Below are 19116 nucleotides of genomic sequence, written 5' to 3' on the forward strand. Positions count from 1 at the left end.
CGCAGTAAAGTGAACTGCTTTGGCTGTTTCAACTCGTTCTTCTTTTCGCTCTATTCTTTGTTTACTTGTGGTACACAAATGTCAACGCCCAGGACGGCGCAATCTTGTATTCTATCATTCTTGTTTACGTTTGGATCATGAGTGTCCACAGGGTTGCATGGCCGAATTGTTGGTTGCTTACCTAAGGGTTAATATTGCCAGAAGATTCACCTATTACATCATGCAATTTATGGTATTTTTGGAAATATATTTTTTATGCTCAAAAAAGAATTAGACGAGTAATGCTAACTTACAGGTCAGCGATAATGTAATGTGAGGAGTTTATTTGATGTATTTAAGTATAATTTTCGGATTACATGCAATTTTCTGAACCAGTTTTAGCGAAAGTTTGCGCAAACTTGATCGATAAAAAATTGCTAGTGTGCTACGGCATAAAGCTGGAGAGAAGGTAACCGTGCTTCTTGTGGGACGTATGTGGATTTTTTGGGGGCTACGTTTTCTATTTCCGTGAATGGCCGCTGTCATTCACAAAATACGGGGAAGCAAAAGAATATCGGTTTCGGTTGTGTGCGCGTAATTATAACCATTAATGAAGATCAATTGATCTACATATTTAAGTGGCAATATAAGTGTTGTTCAACTAATTACGTCGATAAAGTATTTCCAGTGCCCGCAAATGCATAACTAAAAAAAAAAAGGCAATGGGCAGCTGAGCATATGCCCCACGTACTAGGGTATCATTCCCTTTTGAAAAAGAAAAAATGCTTATTGCGGCACCCCAAAAATGATGAAGGCGAAGCAAACTATCTAGGAAATGCTGCAGATACGCTCAAGATTCCTGAGTTTACAACAGATATAAAAGCGCAATATTCGAGCGTTCTAGCGAGAACAAAACCGCCAACATATACCTAGCTCAAATGGCGACTACTAATGGTGTACTCATTATTAAGTGAAAAATGGATTGTTAATTCCAAGCAACAAAGTTAAAATACACACCAACGTCTTAAATTGTACTTATATTTAACATTACAGATATATAAGTATAAAGGATATTTCTTATCCGCAAAAATGCACATTCCATTTACAGTATACAGTAGATGCCCAACCAGCGGATTAAGCGAATGTAATGTACATAATTTACCTTATTGAAAATATATTGTGAAAAGTGCATTTAAAAATAAAAATTGCAGCCTCTAGCTACATTTTACAGTAAATATTTATAGTTCATACAGTGCTATTCTCATTTTAAAAGCTATGTCAGGGTATTAGCTGAAGAATATTTCACTAACAATTAATTTGGCTTTAAAACACTTTCGTTAAATCAGAATTGATTTTACTATTTACTTGTTTTTTCTTGGTTAACGTGGAAGTTAATATAAAAAATGTTATGCGTACACATGACAATTGAATCCTTTAAATGTTGGTAGCCTGCCGCTGAGTAAGTGAAATGATTCCTGACTCGAGGCTGATAACAAAGACTCCAGGAGCTCAGCGGGAGTTGCGGTAAGTTGTCTCCTGATTATGCATAAGTATGTATACTGTTGTTTGTCCCTGATGCAGCTATACCAGGTGAAGTAGTAAGAATGTTTGGCAGTGATTGTTTACAATTTTGAATTTCATTTGCGTTGTTATGAAAAGATTATTCTGCGTAAAATAAACTGTCTTACTAATTCATCTGGGATCATATTGTTTAACAAATTGGCGATCTCTGCTTATTTGCTGCTATTGAGTTTTTATGTTTTTTTTTTAATGTGAGCATACTAATGAGGTGGGATATGATAGGAGTAGCAGAAGTGGAATTCAGTAAATTTTTATAATTTTTTTGTTTTTGTTTTTTTAAGAACCCTAAAGGATTACACTTGACATTGATTACGTAGAAGCTGTTAGTTCATTAGTTTCCGCCATGTTGCGTGGTAATAGTACCAGTTTCACCAGTGGTCTTGTCATTTGCCCCTTTTCGGTCATAAGATCAACTACGCGCACTCGGTTGTCGGAACCTGGGTGCAACTTTACCACTCTACCCAGTGTCCACTCGTTAGGCGGGATTGTCCTCCTTTATAACGACCAGATCCCCAAGTTCTACGTTGGATTGAGGACGCTTCTATTTTATGCGATTCTGTAGTTCTGTGAGATATTCGGTCTTCCATCTTCCGCAGAAGTGCTCATGTAATGCTTTTAGCTTTTGCCACCGGTTAACTATCGATACAGGGTTTTCGTTTACATCGATTTCTTGTGGCACTAATATGTGTCCACCGATTAAGAAGTGGCCTGTAGTGAGGGGCTCCAGATCAGTTGGCTTGTTTGAGGCTGGGCTCAGAGGTCGGAAGTTGAGACACGCCTCAATTCTACATAAGAGCGTACTGAGTTCTTCGAAAGTATATTTACATCCTGAGGCTATCTTTTTAAAGTGAGTTTTAAAACTTTTTACTCCGGACTCCCACAGACCACCCATGTGCGACGCCGCAGGCGGTATAAAATGCCAAGACAGTGCTTGATGGGCAAACTTTGATAGAGCGTTGGTGCGAGCATCTGCTATGAAGGCTTTGAGTTCTGTTTTAAGTGCTCGTGATGCTCCAACAAAGTTTGTCCCGTTGTCTGAATAGACGTGTCTTGGGCACCCTCGTCTGGCAACGAATCTGCTAAAAGCTGCTAGAAAGGAAGCTGTACTTAAGTCGCTGGTTGCCTCCAAATGGATGGCTTTGGTAGAAAAGCAAACAAACAGACAAACATATCCTTTTGAAGTACGGCACCCGCGCCCGCGATAACTTTTTATATCAAACGGTCCGGTGAAATCCACCCCCGTATTGGTAAATGGACGCGAATAGGTTGTTCGTTCTTGTGGTAGTATCGCCATTAGCTGATTTTGTGAGTGTTTCTTAAATATCGTGCAGATCTTGCAATTGTAGATGATGGAGCTTATCATAGTTTTGACCTTCGGAATCCAATACTGCGTTCGGATGAGACGCAGCATTAGTTGGTTTTCACCGTGGAGTGAAACATCATGGACGAATTGGACAGTCAGACGTGATAACCTGCAATTATACAGAAGGATGATTGGGTAACGTTCGTTGTATGCCAGATGAGAGATGCGCCAAGACGACCGCCTGTTCTCAATACACCGTTCTTGTCGATGAAAGGATTTAAGGGCAATACTTCGCTTTTCGCATCGATCGGTCCTCCAGATTTTAATTTCGCGTTTTCCAGTCCGTAGTTTTGCTTCTGAGAGATTGTTATTAAGCGGGTTGCCGTTGCGTTAATTTCATCGGCTGAAATTAAGTAAGATTCCGGCTGAATTGAAGCTTTTGTTTTCGGATGAGTTCTTTGAGAGAATCTTAACACGTAAGATATTACTCTCAAAGCTCTTGGTAAACTGGAAAATCGGTCAAGAATATCATTTGTGTTGTCAGTCGTTGTTGTTGTATGAACGCTCACCCGTTTCTCTTCAATGTTTGTGGTAAAGTCTGTGTCTTGTGTTGGCCATTTTTCTTTATCTTCTTGTAGCCAAGAAGGTCCCTGCCACCACAACGAATTATTGAACAATTCTTGCGCTGGTATGCCTCGGCTCGCCAGGTCTGCGGGATTTGTAGCTGAGTCCCCGTGGTGCCAACTCAAGTTTCCCACTTTGTCCATTATCTTGGTAATACGATGGGCTACAAATGTAGACCACGAACATGGGGGTTTGCGGATCCAGGCCAAAACAATAGTGGAATCGGTCCAAAGGTGTATCTGCAAGTGGCCTAAATAGAGATTATTGATGACCGATTCGATGATTTCTGCCAGTAATACAGCCCCGCAAAGTTCTAATCGAGGTAGGGAAATTGTTTTTACTGGTGCAACTCTAGTTTTTGCCAACAGCAAATTGACAAAAATGTGTTTGTCTCGTTCCACGCGCAAGTAGACTGCAGCCGCGTATGCCTTTTCGGATGCATCACAAAATCCATGAATTTCGACTTTCTCCGTTGGCGAGAATTCTACCCATCGAGGAATACGTATGTTGTTGATTTCGTTGTAGTTTTTCGTGAAAGTCTGCCATCTGTCTAATGTTGTGCGAGATACGTTCTCATCCCAGTCGGTACCCTGTAACCAGATGTTTTGCATTAGTATCTTCGCCACAACAATTATCGGCGCTAGGCATCCAAGTGGTCAAAAAGTGTGGCGATATCAGAAAGTATCGATCTCTTTGTGAAACTCTCGTGGTTTTCGATAGGCTTGGCTATAAAATAGAACTGATCAGAGTGAGCGTTCCATCTTATACGAAGCGCTTTCACACTGTTAGTGTCCTCGAACTCCAAAAAGTCTTCACTCAACAGATGTGATTTTGAAATGCCCTGTAGTATTTGCCTGCAGTTCGAAGCCCATTTTCGCAGGGGAAAACCGGCTGATTGTAAAACAGTGATGACTTCATCTCGAGCTCTTAACGCAGAGTCGATGGTGTGTCCGCCAGCGAGCACATCATCGACATACATGTATTTGCGCAAAATATTCGAGGCTATCGGATAAGAGCTCTCAGAATCATCAGCTAATTGCAGCAATGTCCTTATTGCAAGATAAGGAGCAGAGTTCACGCCGAAAGTCACAGTCTTTAGTTCATAAAGGCTGATGGGATCGTTCGGGCAAGGTCGGAAAACTATCCGTTGGTATTTGGTCTGATTGAAATCTAACAGAATGTGTCTATACATCTTCTCAATATCACTATTGAAGACGTATTTGAAAAGTCTCCAGCGAAGAATTAATATTGTCAGGTCAGACTGAAGCACGGGTCCTGGCAAAAGAACATCGTTCAGACTGACACCATTAACTGTTGGAGAAGACGCATTGAAAACTACCCGCACCTTTGTTGACGTGCTTTCTGCTTTTATCACTGAATGATGAGGTAGATAATAGTTGTCTACGGAATCAGGTGACTGAATTGAATTTACTTTCGACATGTGGCCCATGGATTCATATTCCATGATTACTCTATTATACTCCTTCTGCAACTCAGGATTTTTCTCTAACCGTTTTTTGTTTTTGTAAAACTGGGAAAATGCTATTTTCAGTGAAGGCCCTAATGTGACTTTCGATGGGAAATCGTCTTTAAATGGAAGAGACACGATCTTCCATTTTGATTCCGCCTTGTCGTTCGTTTGTAGAGCTCCTCGCATTGCTTTTCCTCCGCTGTCATTATCCTGTCTCTCGGGATGTCTTCTAACTCCCAGAAAGTGCTAAGTGGTTTATCCAGGGCCACTTCATTGAAGAACGATACGCGATTAGTAGTTGGATTGTCTGAGTCTGCCCGACCCGTCAGTATCCAACCGAAAACTGTCTCTTGAGCTAATAGCGTACTTAGAACATTCTTTCGAATACCGACTAAAATAATTTGGGGATAGATGTCTCCACCTAGAACAAGATCGACTTGCTGGTTTATGAAGAACTTTTTATCCGCCAAGACAAGATCTGGAAAAGCTTGCTGCGTGAGTGCACTGATGTGGCACGTTGGTAAATTTCCAGTAAGTCTGGGTAAAACTAACATCATCGCTTCTATTGAAATCAGAGGGTCAATGGGTGACCTAAGTTGAACTGAGCACGATTATTTTATCTGCACACAAACCGTATTGTTGATGCCCGAAACTAGGGCATGCATTTTCTTGTTCGGCAGGTTGATTCTGCGTCTGAGCCTTTCCGTCATGAAAGCACACTCAGAGCCCGAATCAATTAGTGCTCTCGCTGAAAAATTCGTGCCATTAAAATGAATGTCTACACGAGCTGTACCCAATAATACACCTTTACTTGTAGTAGCATGATGTGTTTTTACCTTAGTAACCGTTTTGCTTTTGCCTTTTGTAGAATCGCGTCGCATTTGAGCCTGTCTGGATGTGGACGCTGAAGTATCCAAAGGTTCAGAAATGTCATTCCTATTTGTTGCCTTTGGAGGTGCTGTTTGAACGTGTAGGAGAGAGTGATGTCGAGAATGGCAGGTGGCGCAATTGAACGAACTAGTGCATTTCGATACCAAGTGTCCAAAGGCGAGACAGTTCAAACAACAATTATTGTTTTTTACGAAAGCAACCCTGTCGTCTACGGATAATTTACGAAACCTTGGACACAGATGCATCTTATGTTCGTTACTCTGGCACATTTTGCACATATATTTAGCGACACTTGTTTGAAAAGCGCCAAGTCTCTTATGCGAGGGTTCAGAGGAATGCTTATAGTTCGAAACCTTTGGTGGTTTTGAAACCGTGATTCCTCTTAAACCTGAGACTGATTCTAGCGTTTGGAACCTATGTGAAAGGAATCGGTCCATATCTGTCCACTTAGAAATGTCAGTTTTATTCTCTACCGATTGTTCCCACAGCGAAAGTGTCACCTCAGGCAGTTTTGTAGAGCATAGGTACGTTACTATTGGGTCCCAATTTGAAATATCGATCTGATGGCTTTCTAAGGCAGATATGCAATTGTTGATATCCCTTTGCAATCTTTTGATCGATGTTCCACATTCAGTTTGGACCGCTTTCAAGTTGAAGAGAATCTTCAATTGCGTATTGACCAGGATTCTCTTGTTTTCGTACCTATCACAGATATGCTTCCAGGCTGTGTTAAAGCCTTCATTGGTTAAGGGACACTTGCTAACAATCTCCTTGGCCTCATCCTGCGTTTTCTGCCTAAGGTGATATAGCTTCTCTACTGGTGTAAGCCGTTTATTCAAAATATAAATGGCCGTGAACATGTCACGAAAAGTTGGCCATGTCAGGTAATCACCTTTGAATACGTCTGTATCGCAGGGTGGGAGATGTATGTTGTTTGAACGAGTTGACATGTCCTCGTTTTCTTTTTCTATTTTTTCTAACCTATCACACAGATCGCTTATTTTCGACATGCAGCGCAAGAAAGCTGAGTAGCTCATTTTATTTATTTATTCTTATTGCACTCAGATCCTTTGCAGGAAGTGACTCTGTTGTTAGAAGCTCGTCAAATAGAGCTTTGGCTTTATCCCACAGGGTTTTCAGGTCAGCTTGCTGAATTCTCAGCGAGTATATTGAGTGCTCATTGCTGGGCGTACTCATAAAATCTATATCAAACTCTATGACTGAGTCGGGTAAGCGATTGAATGTTTCCATATTGAATTTTAGTCTGTAAATACGACCTTACTAATACTTTAAAGTCTTTGATTAGGATAAGCAACACAACAAAAGCGGACTTTCCCAACGTAAATGATCAAAAAGAACAGAAAAACACTACTAAAAACCCCAATAGCAATGTGTACCAATAGAATTTTCCACCAAGTCAATCTCGGATTTATAAATTAAAGTATGCAACCAATTTACACTATATATGTATGTATGTTTATTAACACCGGTTTAAAAAATATAAAAATGTATGTATGTATGGGTATTAGACTGCATCACCAAAAAAGTTGCGGTTTTTCCGCCGGGATTACTAAATTTATTATATTTTAAGACGTCCACCAAAATATTTCGTAAAAATATTAAGATCTAAGTGAGCTGGACCGATTTGAAAATACCTCCAAAAATGAAGTTTTTTATGAATAAAACTAGTTTCTTAAAGAACATTTTTTAAAAAGTCCCCTCAGAAGACAAATTGGAATAAGCTTAAAGAATCTGCATAAAAATATTTAAAAATCTTTTCAATGGAATCGTAAGAATGAGATTTTTGATTCTGTTTTTTTACTTTTTTCAAAGATTGATTTACGAAAAACTTGAATAACTGGACCAAAAATGTTCTGATTTAGACTTATGGGATCTCAGTAGAAAGGTATTTTCACACCGTTTTTATTTCTGGCCAAAAAAAGCGTCATTCGTGTCCCATCTTTTTTTCGAATACCAAAGATCTTAATTCAACTTTGAATGAGGTTCGTTTCTCCTACCTTTCTCTTCCATCCTTTGAATAAGTTTATTAGCAAATAAATGAAAAGGGTGAGAAAATACCTTTCCAATGACACATCTTAAGTCTAAATCGGAAGAGTTTAGGTTCAGTTATTCAAGTTTTTCTTATACCAATCTTTGAAAAATGCTAAAAACAGCATCATTACGATTCCGTTTTTTTTTTTAATATTTTTATGCAAATATTTTAAGCTTAATCCGTTTTGTCATTTGAGGTGATTTTTTCAAAAGAAATCTTTAAGAAACTATTTTTATTCATAAAAAAAACCATTTTTGGAGGTATTTTCAAATCGGTCCAGCTCACTTAAGTCTTAATATTTTTCCGAAATATTTTGGTGGACGTCTTAAAATGTAGTAGATTTTATAATTCCAATGGAAAAATAGTACCGATTTTTTTTTGTATGGGGAGTGATGCAGTCTAATGGGTATGTATTTAATTATTGCTCGCCAAACACGTCGCTATGTATGTAATTTGGTTAAAAATTGAACACCCGTATGATATTTTATTTTTCGCAATTGTAAAGAGCGCCTTTATTTTTATAAATTTATAGACAACTGTATGTGTATATGTATATGAGGAACTCAAAACTTGAAGGTGATTGTGTGAATTTAATTTGCTGAAGTGCAATACAGCTTCTAAGCTAGCGCAAGTGCCGTGAAAAGTGAGGTTATGAGAACCGAATTAAAAGATGCAGTGTTGTTGGTGAATTAACACAAAATGCAAGCAACGAACGAATGTAAATGACTATGCAGAATTTTTCTTTATGTGAATTAATTATATTGCTATTAATCACCGAAATTTAAATTGTCGCAAGTTGTTTCACGCTTGTTTAAAATACACTGCAACTTTTTGAAATGGCCGTAGCGGGCACTTTTGTATATATGTATGTTTGTGTGTGTGCTAACAGGCAAACGAAATATTTTAATGCACTTCAGTCTCTTACTTCACAAAATCACTTTGGTTATTTAGTTTTTCACAATTTATAGTTTTGTGGCGCGAATTTTACACCCAAAAAATAATAGTGCAGTGAAATTTTTAACCACGTACCTTTCTTGTTGTTTCAATACTGCGGATGTGTTTGTGTTGTTATGTACGTGAATCTTTAAACTGCTTCTGGTTAAAGACACTGCTATTAGGTGCAGGCTGTGTGGAATCGTATCCTGTGGGTTATAAATCCTACAGATGTTTTTGGGGTGTTTTAGTTCCCGCTGGATTAGACCTTTTCGGTTTGGCAAACAAATTGTTGGTGCTGGTGAAATAACTTTATCAGTCACGGCGACGAAGGACCATAGTCATCGGCGCAACGCTTTTCGCAAGGTTTGGTTGCACGTTCGCACCGATGATAAATTGATTGAAAATAAATTAAAAAACTTGGTATTAGTATAACTAATAGCAACAATATTGTTTATTCAATGAATATTTGGTGTATATATATATATATGCATATATTTGTGTTACAGATTACCTTTAACTGAAATGCTAGAACTTGGTGGCTGGATGACGTCCTCTTCTTCGAAAACTCGCAAAAGAAGTAAGTAAACCGTTCTTGATTTTAGTTACGGTTTCTTGTCGAACTGTTTATTTGACGAAAGTTGGATTATTGCAGATTTAACAGAGTAGTTAACAGCTCGACAGCAACCATAATAACTAAGTTATGTTATACATTAGGGTGGGTCGAAAAATGTGTAGCAAATTTAGGCCGTTGGCCTAAACAAAGATAACGTAATCTATACTATTATATAAAATTGATTATATGGAGTACGTTTGTAACGATTTATTTCTCAAAGTACTAAACCGATTTTAATATTTTTTTTTTTAAAACGAAGCATTTGTAAAAAGACGCAGAGTGGCATACTTATATTTTTTATTCTTGGAAGATAAGCACCCTTTTTTTGGGTGTAAAGTTACAAAAAATTACAAAGCCGTACAAGCATAAGCCTATTTGGTTGCCAAATACAGCGCATAGCTACGCGAAAAAACTGTACATCAGTGCCGATCAAACACGAGCTCACAAAGGCAAAAGAGATGTGTATGAGCGACGTTACTGCGCTATACCACATACATACACACATAAACGTATTTAAGCTAAACAGCGATCACTGATTGAACATCGAAAGGCAAAGCATCGCTTCGAAGCAGTGTTGCCACAACACTTTTTTATTTTTTACCAAAATCACCAGTAAAAGTTACCAAATTCAACAAAAAATTACCAAACTTTTTTTATGTGGAGAACTGTGCACAGATATGTTTGTACATACATATATCCGAAGACACCAAGCTTTTCAGGCAACCAGCGCTTCATTCAGCTATAATTTTTATATCTTCGTGAACGCTAAAAGTCGCAACAACAGAAACGCTTGGTGAGGATTTCAAACCTAAGTGTGGCCAAAGACACAAATTTGTCGATTGCGTGTTGCTTTAAGTACATATGTATATTTTGTATTTGAATATACATCTCCATCAATACAAAGCTCAGGCCACAAAGCAACTGAAGCCATGTGATCATTACCTTTGTCATGGGTACGGTTCATTGCAACAGAGGATTATTAGGCGCATCATTTCCCATAGAGAGGATGTCATTTTGCCATTGAAATCATCCGACTTGGCACCATTGGAATTTTTTAGAAAGGCGCATTTATGCGAATAAACCTAAAATTTTGAAGCATTTTAAAGTCAAAATTTGTCTATATATAACAACAAATATCTTAAAAATTCAACGCTTCAAGGCAGTTCTGAAAGCTTTCGACTGACGCAAAGACAAATTGAAGTCCCCTACTGAATGCCGTAGCTTTTTGAACGTACATATTTACATAGAATTCTACTCATACATATGGTTGCCAGGTTACGCCGGAATATTGAATGCTGCCGGATGCCGGAATTGCAATGCTGACCTTCCGGGACATGACTCGATAGATATAGCAATAGCCACTTTCAAGAAATTTGTTAGAGATCACACCATTCTAGAACCAAGGAACGCTGGAACAACTTTTCGCCTTGCAAATCTTTCAGGATTACCTGGTATTTCTATAAAAGGAAACGCTTACGGCGCACTTCCTAATGGGTAATCAGAACTGGCTTTGACCTATGTTACATGTAGGATCGAATCGAAAAAGTTACCAAATTGAAAAATAAGTTACCAAATTTTACAAATATAGAAAAAAATTACCAATTTTGGTAAAAAGTTACCAAAGCGGCAACGCTGCTTCGAAGTCATGTGCAGTATGTGGTTGACAAAACAAACTAATCATATGTATGTATGTATCAAAGTATGTCCATACACAGAGTTCCAAACAAACGAAACATTTCACGAATGATTCGTCCAAAGACACAAACTTTGCAAAGAAAAAAGAGTGCAAACAAAACGATTTCTGTTCGCTCATTGACGAGCATTGGTAGATCGTTTTTCGTACAGATGAAGAGTGTTATCAGCTATACCCACGTGTATGCTTCGTATATGTATACTAGCAATTACCCGGCGTGCTTCGCTGCGCCTTAAATGTATTTTTGTGTTGTAACTCTCCCCCTAAGCTCTTATGGCCTCATTTAAAAAATATTTTTAAAGAACTTTATGAAGTTAGATTTAAAAAAAATCGATCTATGAAGCAGTGTTTATTTTTTTTTTTAGTTAATATATTTTCGAAGGTAATTAGAAAATATGTAAAGAACCGACTTTCTCTTGGAAATTTAATTTATAATCGTACTAGCAATTTCCCGGCGTGCTTCGCTGCGCCTTAAATGTATTTTTGTCTTGTAACTCTCCCCCTAAGCTCTTATGGCCTCATTTAAAAAATATTTTTAAAGAACTTTATGAAGTTAGATTTAAAAAAAAATCGATCTATGAAGCATTGTTTATTTTTTTTGAGTTAATATATTTTCGAAGGTAATTAGAAAATATGTAAAGAACCGACTTTCTCTTGGAAATTTAATTTATAATCTTATAACTGGAGTCTACTATCGCACCCTTTCCTCAAACGTGTATTAATTTAATATTCAAATAACGTATATTTATATAATTTGAAAAAATCTCCCTACTATACAAATATGTACAGCAATATTATTAAAGTCGGTTCTTTACATATTTTCTAATTACCTTCGAAAATATATTGACTAAAAACAAAATAAACAATGCTTCATAGATCGATTTTTTTTTAAATCTAACTTCATAAAGTTCTTTAAAAATATTTTGTAAATGAGGCCATAAGAGCTTAGGGGGAGAGTTATAACACAAAACCACATTTAAGGCGCAGCGAAGCACGCCGGGTAATTGCTAGTTTATAATAAATTCGTCTTGAAAAGCTGCAACTTCTTCAATCCGCGCAAACATCAAATCCACTATTTGTGGGCTTTCTCTTTGAAATTGTTTTTCTATTCATTGTTTTTTTTCAATTGATCTTAATTCTATTCTTACAATTTTTGATTTAACTGCGCATTTTTATATCGTTTGACACTTGCCATCTTTCTTCAAATCAACCTCAAATGAATTTCAAATGTAAAATTTGAACCTCGTTTTCAATTTGAGAATCATTTGAGAAAAACATTTGATATCAAATTGAGAAATACATTTTTCTCAAACGTTTGAGACTGTGTTTGCTGGGTACATGCATTAGTTAATGCATTGATATTATTTGCATGTACACATATAGCCGACGCAAATGCAAGCATTAAAATTAAAATTATGATAAGACCAAAGCGGTTGTTTGTAAATAGTACATACCAAAACAACATGTACATACACACACACACATACATATGTATTTACCGAGCATCAGATAGGTAGTTGGAGGTGTCCGCTATACCAGGAGGCGTGCAAGAAATCCAGAAAATGAGAGTCATGCAGTTGAATCTCAACCACTGCGAAGCAGCGCAAGAGCTGCTCATGCAAACGGTGTACGAGGAGAAGGTGGACATAGCAATAATCAGCGAGCAGTATAAAAATATAGACAGTGGAGCGTGGATATCGGACCTCACAGGCAAAGCTGCAATATGGACATGCAGAGGGAAAGCCTTCCAAGAAAAGCCGTTGCTTGGTAAAGCTACTATACACGAGCGAAGGTAGACGGGTTTAACTTTTATAGTTGCTACATACCACCAAGTATCCCACAAAATGAATACGAGAAAATCCTAGACAGTTTGGTTCAAGAAGTCCGGACCACCACAATGAACGTTATAGCAGGGGACTCAATGCATGGGCAGTGGAATGGGGAAGCGTCCACACAAACAGGCGGGGAGATGCACTACTAAAGGCGTTTTCGGTACTTGATGCGGTGCTTCTGAATTCGGGGAACAAAAATACCTTTGAGAAGAATGGTCGAGGCTCGGTGATTGACATTACTTTCGTTAGTAGTTCCTTGGTGCGCTCAACGAGCTGGAAGGTGTCGGACCTCTATACGAACATTGACCATCTGGCAATCATGATGGAGCTAGGGAATTGTGCACAGAGCCGACAAAGGGCGATCACCAGGAAGGTGCAAACGAGGGGCTGGAAGGTAGAGACTCTGGATGAAGAGCTCTTCAGACTCGTGCTGGATGAGGAAATGGCCACTGAGGATAACACTGAGCTCCAGGCTGAAACACTGGTGAGGCACACCAGTAAAGCCTACGACGGTGCTATGTGCAGGAGAAAACACGGCTCTCTCAGGCAGCCGGCGTACTGGTGGAACGAAAAAATCCAGGCCATAAGGGGTGAGTGTCATAAGGCGAGGCGGTTGTGTCAAAGGAACCGTGGCTCGATGGAACATGCCGTGCTGCGCGAGGCCTTCAAAAAGAAGCGAAGTGACCTTAAAAAAGCCATCAAAAGCAGCAAAACCAGCTGCTTTAAGGAGCTCTGCGAAAAGGTGGACCAAAACCCATGGGGTGATGCCTACAAGGTGGTCATGAAGAAAATAAAAGGTGGTAAAGGCCAGGCACCAACCTGTCGCACCCTCCTAAAAGACGTCGTGCAAACTCTCTTCCCTGTGCAAACGCCAGGAGGTCGGCGACCGCAAGCAGAGAAACCGGAGGGAATGGAAGCACCAACGGTTACAGACGAGGAGGTGGTCCAAGCAGCGGAAAGATTTGGTAATGACAAAGCGCCAGGCCTAGACGGAATACCAAACAAGGCTCTGAAGGTTGCCATCAAGCACAACACGGGTCCGTTTACCGAACTCTTTACGCGGTGTCTGCGAGAAGGCGTCTTCCCAAAAATCTGGAAGAAACAGCGGCTGGTCCTACTGCAGAAACCAAACAAGCCGGCAGGAGAACCAAGCGCATACCGACCTCTCTGTATGCTGGATACGCTTGGTAAGATACTGGAGCGATTAATCTGTGTACGGTTGGAGCAGCACCTAGAGGAGGAACTGCCGGGTCTCGCCGATAACCAGTATGGTTTTCGAAGACAGAGGTCTACCATTGATGCAATTAAAAAGCTCACCGATGTCGCAGGCAAGGCAATAGAAGGAACAAGATGGCTATATGGCACGAAGGAATACTGCGCGGTGGTGACATTCGACGTAAAAAACGCCTTCAATTCGGCCTCCTGGCCTCACATACTAAGTGCTCTGGAAAGAAAGAACACGCCGCCCTACTTGCTAAGGATGGTATCCACCTACCTATCTGACAGGCTTCTGCTGTATGATACCGATGAAGGCCCCAGGAAGTACGTGGTGACGGGTGGAGTACCACAAGGCTCCGTACTTGGGCCACTACTTTGGATTGTCCTCTATGATGGAATTCTGCGTATTCCGCTGCCAAGGAAGGTACAAATTATCGGATACGCCGATGATATAGCAATAACAGTAGTGGCTAAGACCTCGACCAAGTTGAGAACCTCTGCAACAGCACGGCGCAACAAATAAAGAACTGGCTCGCTGCAACGAATCTCCAACTCGCAGGGCAAAAAACCGAAGCGGTGGTGATCACAAGTCGAAAAAACATGGAGAGCGCTACGCTCAACATCGATGGACATAGCATCAAAACACAGCAGTCGCTGAAATACCTGGGTGTCATGATAGACTCGAGGTTAAGCTACAAGGTGCACAAAGCCTGTGAGAAAGCGGCAAGAGTGACCACGACTCTAACAAGACTAATGGCTAACATCGGCGGACCGAGCCAAAACAGACGAGCGCTTCTAGCAAAAGTGAGCCAGTCTATACTAATGTATGCAGCACCCTTCTGGGGGCCCGCGTTGCAGCGCAAGAATTACGCGAAGGCGGCAAAGTCGGTGTACCGACTAAATAGCATCAGGGTGACTAGCGCCTTTCGTACTGTGTCACACGAGGCGGTCGGAGTCTTAGCGGGCATCATGCCCCCAGAAATAATGGCCATGGAGCTAAAGAGAGTCTTTGATAAGTCCCGAAACTTAGGCAGGTGCCTGACAATCGAAGAGCGGAAACAAGAGAGGGAGGAAAGTCTAAATGAATGGCAAAGACACTGGGATGTGACGACAAAGGGGAGGTGGACGCACAGGCTGATCGGTAACATAAAAGCGTGGGTGGAGAGGAAACACGGAGAGACCGACTTCTACATGACACAGTTTCTGACGGGGCACGGCTGCTTTCGAGAATACCTGTTCAAATATGGGCATGATGACGGGACAGAGTGCTCATTCTGCGGTAGCGGCGACGAAAACGTACTACACGTATTCTTCGTCTGCCGAAAATATGAGGCAGATCGAACAGACATAGAGCAGCTGATAAAGGAGAGCATGACGCCTGACAATATCGTGGGGCACATGATAAACTCAAAAGCGGTGTGGAGTAGAATTAAGGCGTGGTCCGCGATAGTCCTCCAGGAGCTAAGAGGGAAAGAAAGACAGCGCAGTAGCGAAAAGAGAATGACCGAAGAACAAGCCCAATGATGTGAAGAAGGGCCAATCGGCAAGCTGAGCTTTGGGACGAAATTCCTAACGGCAGTACCGCAAAGCCAATTACAAGCTATAGGTGAGGGAGTTCCACACACACACACACACCTACGATCGAGTGGCGCCAGAATACATTGTGCACCACATGATGCAATCTAGAATGGTGTGGAGTATAGTCAAACCGTGGTCCGCTATAGTTCTTCAGGAACTTAGAAGGAAAGAGTGGCAGCGCAGTAGCGATAACAGAGGACTGAACGAGAGATAGGCCAGAAAGCCGTGTGTGAAGAGCCAATTGGCAAAGCTACGCCTTGCGACGTAATACCTAACGGCGGTCCCGCAAGGCGAAACACAAGCTTCAGAAGTCGGAGTTAAGGGTTTAGTACGTAGGCGCGCTGTCTCGCAAGTCCTGAATTATGTGATAACATAGTCCCGAATGAGGTGTACCCTTAGCGGACAGGATGACGAATCGTGCATAACATCTTTGGAAGATTCCCCTCCGTTGAAAAAAAAAATACATATGTATTTACAATTATTATTATTATTATTTTTTTTTTATTCATTTTAAATCTACAGTACAAAGTGCCTTACAGACTAAAGAAAATTAACAACAAATGCTTATTGAATAATTGAATTTGATAGGCTCACAAAAGCAGATTTAGATAGAGAAAAGTCAATTAACTTAGAAGAAAATAAATCATTAAGTTCCTTTAGGGCACGTGAAATTGACGCATTACTCGCAAATTTAGTTCTGCAGTTATCAACATAAAAAGGATAAAAATTACGCAGACTTCTTTGCGGCACATTAAAGCTAATCCGCTCAAGTAGAGTTGGGCAATCGATAATGCCATTAATTACATTGAAAATAAAAGAAAGAGAGAGGACTGACCTCTTTTCCAAAGAACTTAGATCAATTAGCAACAGGCGCGAATGGTAGGATGGAATGGGATCCTCGAACCGCAATGAGCGCAATGTATATTTCAGAAAAATTTTTTGAATCCTTTCAATCCTATTTACCGAATGTTGATCATATGGTCTCCAGATAATTACCGCGTACTCTAAGTTAGAGCGTACCAGAGACGAAAAAAGAAGCTTAAAGGTGTAAGGATCAGAAAACTCGGAGGTATTACGTCGAACAAAACTCATTACCGAGTATGCTTTGGAAATAATAACATTAACGTGACTATTAAATGAAAACTTTGCCTCAAAAACCACGCCAAGATCTTTAGTCTCTGTAACCTTGCTAAGGACAAAGTTAGAAATTAAGTAAAGCGTAGGAGTAGCGTTCTGACGCCTAGTGAATGTTATGTGATATTTAAAGATAGCCGTGACTTAAGACACCATAAATGAAGCCTATTCAAATCAAATTGAAGTTTTCTTGCATAAGCTGCATCCTTAACAATTGCAAAAAACCTTCAAATCATCGGCATAAAGCAAATAATTCGAAAAGGAAAAACAATTGCCCATGTCGTTTATAAAAACAACGAATAAGAGAGGGCCTAAAATGCTCCCCTGTGGAACACCAGAAGAGGCGACGAAATAGTCCGAAACTACGCCATCAATCGAAACTACACAGCGCCGATTAGACAAGTATGAGGTGATCCATTTGAGAAGAGAAGAATGCAAGCCAAGGCAAGCTAACTTATTTAACAGAATCTTGTGAGATACTCTGTCGAACGCCTTAGAAAAGTCAGTATATATGCATTCAACTAGCGATCCGTCCGAAAACGATGACATGCAAAAATCACTAAATACCATTAAATTGGAGACTGTCGAGCGCCCGGATACAAATCCCTGCTGGTTTGGGCTGATTAATGACTTTATCGCGAAATAAATTTTGTCTTTGACGACACTTTCAAAAAGTTTGGAAAAGATTGATAGTTTCGAAATTGGCCTGTAATTCCGTGCATTATTTTTACTACCATTTTTGAAAAGAGGCGTAATTGTTGTTATCTTCCAACGATCATCCGGCATCCCTTTATTAAAAGAGCCGACAGACCGTCAGCGTCTGAATGGGAAGAAGACTTGAGGGAAAGTATTGCGTTCATAACTTCGTCAGAAGAGATATGCAAGGTCCCCAGATTAACCGAAGAAAATATTTCAGATGAGAAATCATGGAAACTCCCATCGTCAACTACATAATTTGACATGAAAAACTCCGCGAACAAATTAACCGCCTCAACAGGAGTGTTAGCGTAGGTTGTATAGCAACTGTGAGTATTCAAGTTCATAAGTAACTCATCCCATTGAATTTCCGAAAGGGATTTGTTTAAACTTGGAAAATCACAAGACGTATAATTGAAAGCAATTCCCTCATTAGACATAATGGTTGAAAACACATAATATTTAAGCTCATTTTCTAAAGGCACATGGTGAATACTAGCATCAGAAATCGGCGAAATGCATTTTGATATAGAAGAATAAATGTTGTCACTAACGTATATAAGGTCTAACAATCTATTTAAATCATTAAAAAAACAGTTAATTTGTTTTAGATTAACACTTAGGAAACTATCTATAAAGTAAGATTCTAGATTTGTGGCAATGTTATTAGGTGTAAGACTAGAGCTGGTAGAGTTACTGCACCATTTTATATTGCACAGGTTAAAATCGTCCAGAACACAAAGATGGTTGTCATTTAGGTCCAGAGATAGCGAGCAACCTGTGTCAGTCATTGGATTTACCTGTGCTTCAAGTTCGCTCGGCCTTTCGAGTATCTAAACAGAGCAACTCCACTGCTTCGGTGATTGTCAAGTTAGCATCTTCTGCTGATCGATCCACCCTTTTCAAATCAGTGGCTCGCTTTTGCAAAGAAAAAATGCGGCCGCTATTGCTCCGTGATGTTGGCCTGAGCTCAGATGGGAAAATATACATACATGAGTGTCTTACAAAAAACAACCGCGAGCTAATGCGCTTCGCAAAGCAGCTACGAAGAGATCAAAAACTTGTAGCTGCCTTTTCAGTTCGTGGGTATGTGTATGTACGCGTTCGCCCTAAGTGTAAAGCTGTGAAGGTACTCAGTATAGAGAGCATCAAAAGTGTTGTTGCTGCAGGCACCTGATAACGTATGTTTAAGTATAGCTGTTATGTTTATCATTTGTTTATGTTGTACCTGCTCTTGTTGCTTCTTTTATTATACCTCTCTTCTCTGCTGTTTTCCTCTTAATTTCCCTGCATATTATCTTAAATTTATTTATAATTTCTACTGCTCTCTTAAATTTCATAGTATTTTCTTAACTACCCGCCTTTCACTATCATGCCCTTTCTTTGTTATTGCCTTGCACTTATGCAAATATGTATACATGCTTCGTTTGCTTGTTTTTGGTTGTTTCTGTTCTAGCCCGGATTTGCGATTGTAGGTCTGCTCGATAAGTCAGGCCCTTGCGTTAATGAAAATA

The 19116-nt window shown here is 39.8% G+C and overlaps 1 protein-coding gene across 1 annotated transcript; it reads right to left on the reverse strand.

Annotated features, from left to right (window-relative positions):
* Window positions 1-4127: 4127 nt before the first annotated feature.
* LOC118756361 lies at window positions 4128-4952 on the reverse strand. The gene has a single exon (XM_036491130.1). It carries the CDS (start codon window positions 4950-4952, stop codon window positions 4128-4130), a length of 825 nt encoding a protein of 274 aa, XP_036347023.1.
* Window positions 4953-19116: the final 14164 nt, after the last annotated feature.

This window comes from Rhagoletis pomonella, unplaced genomic scaffold (assembly GCF_013731165.1).
Source record: "Rhagoletis pomonella isolate Grant_MI unplaced genomic scaffold, Rhpom_1.0 Rhpom_scaffold_00002, whole genome shotgun sequence".
Classification (NCBI taxonomy): domain Eukaryota; kingdom Metazoa; phylum Arthropoda; class Insecta; order Diptera; family Tephritidae; genus Rhagoletis; species Rhagoletis pomonella.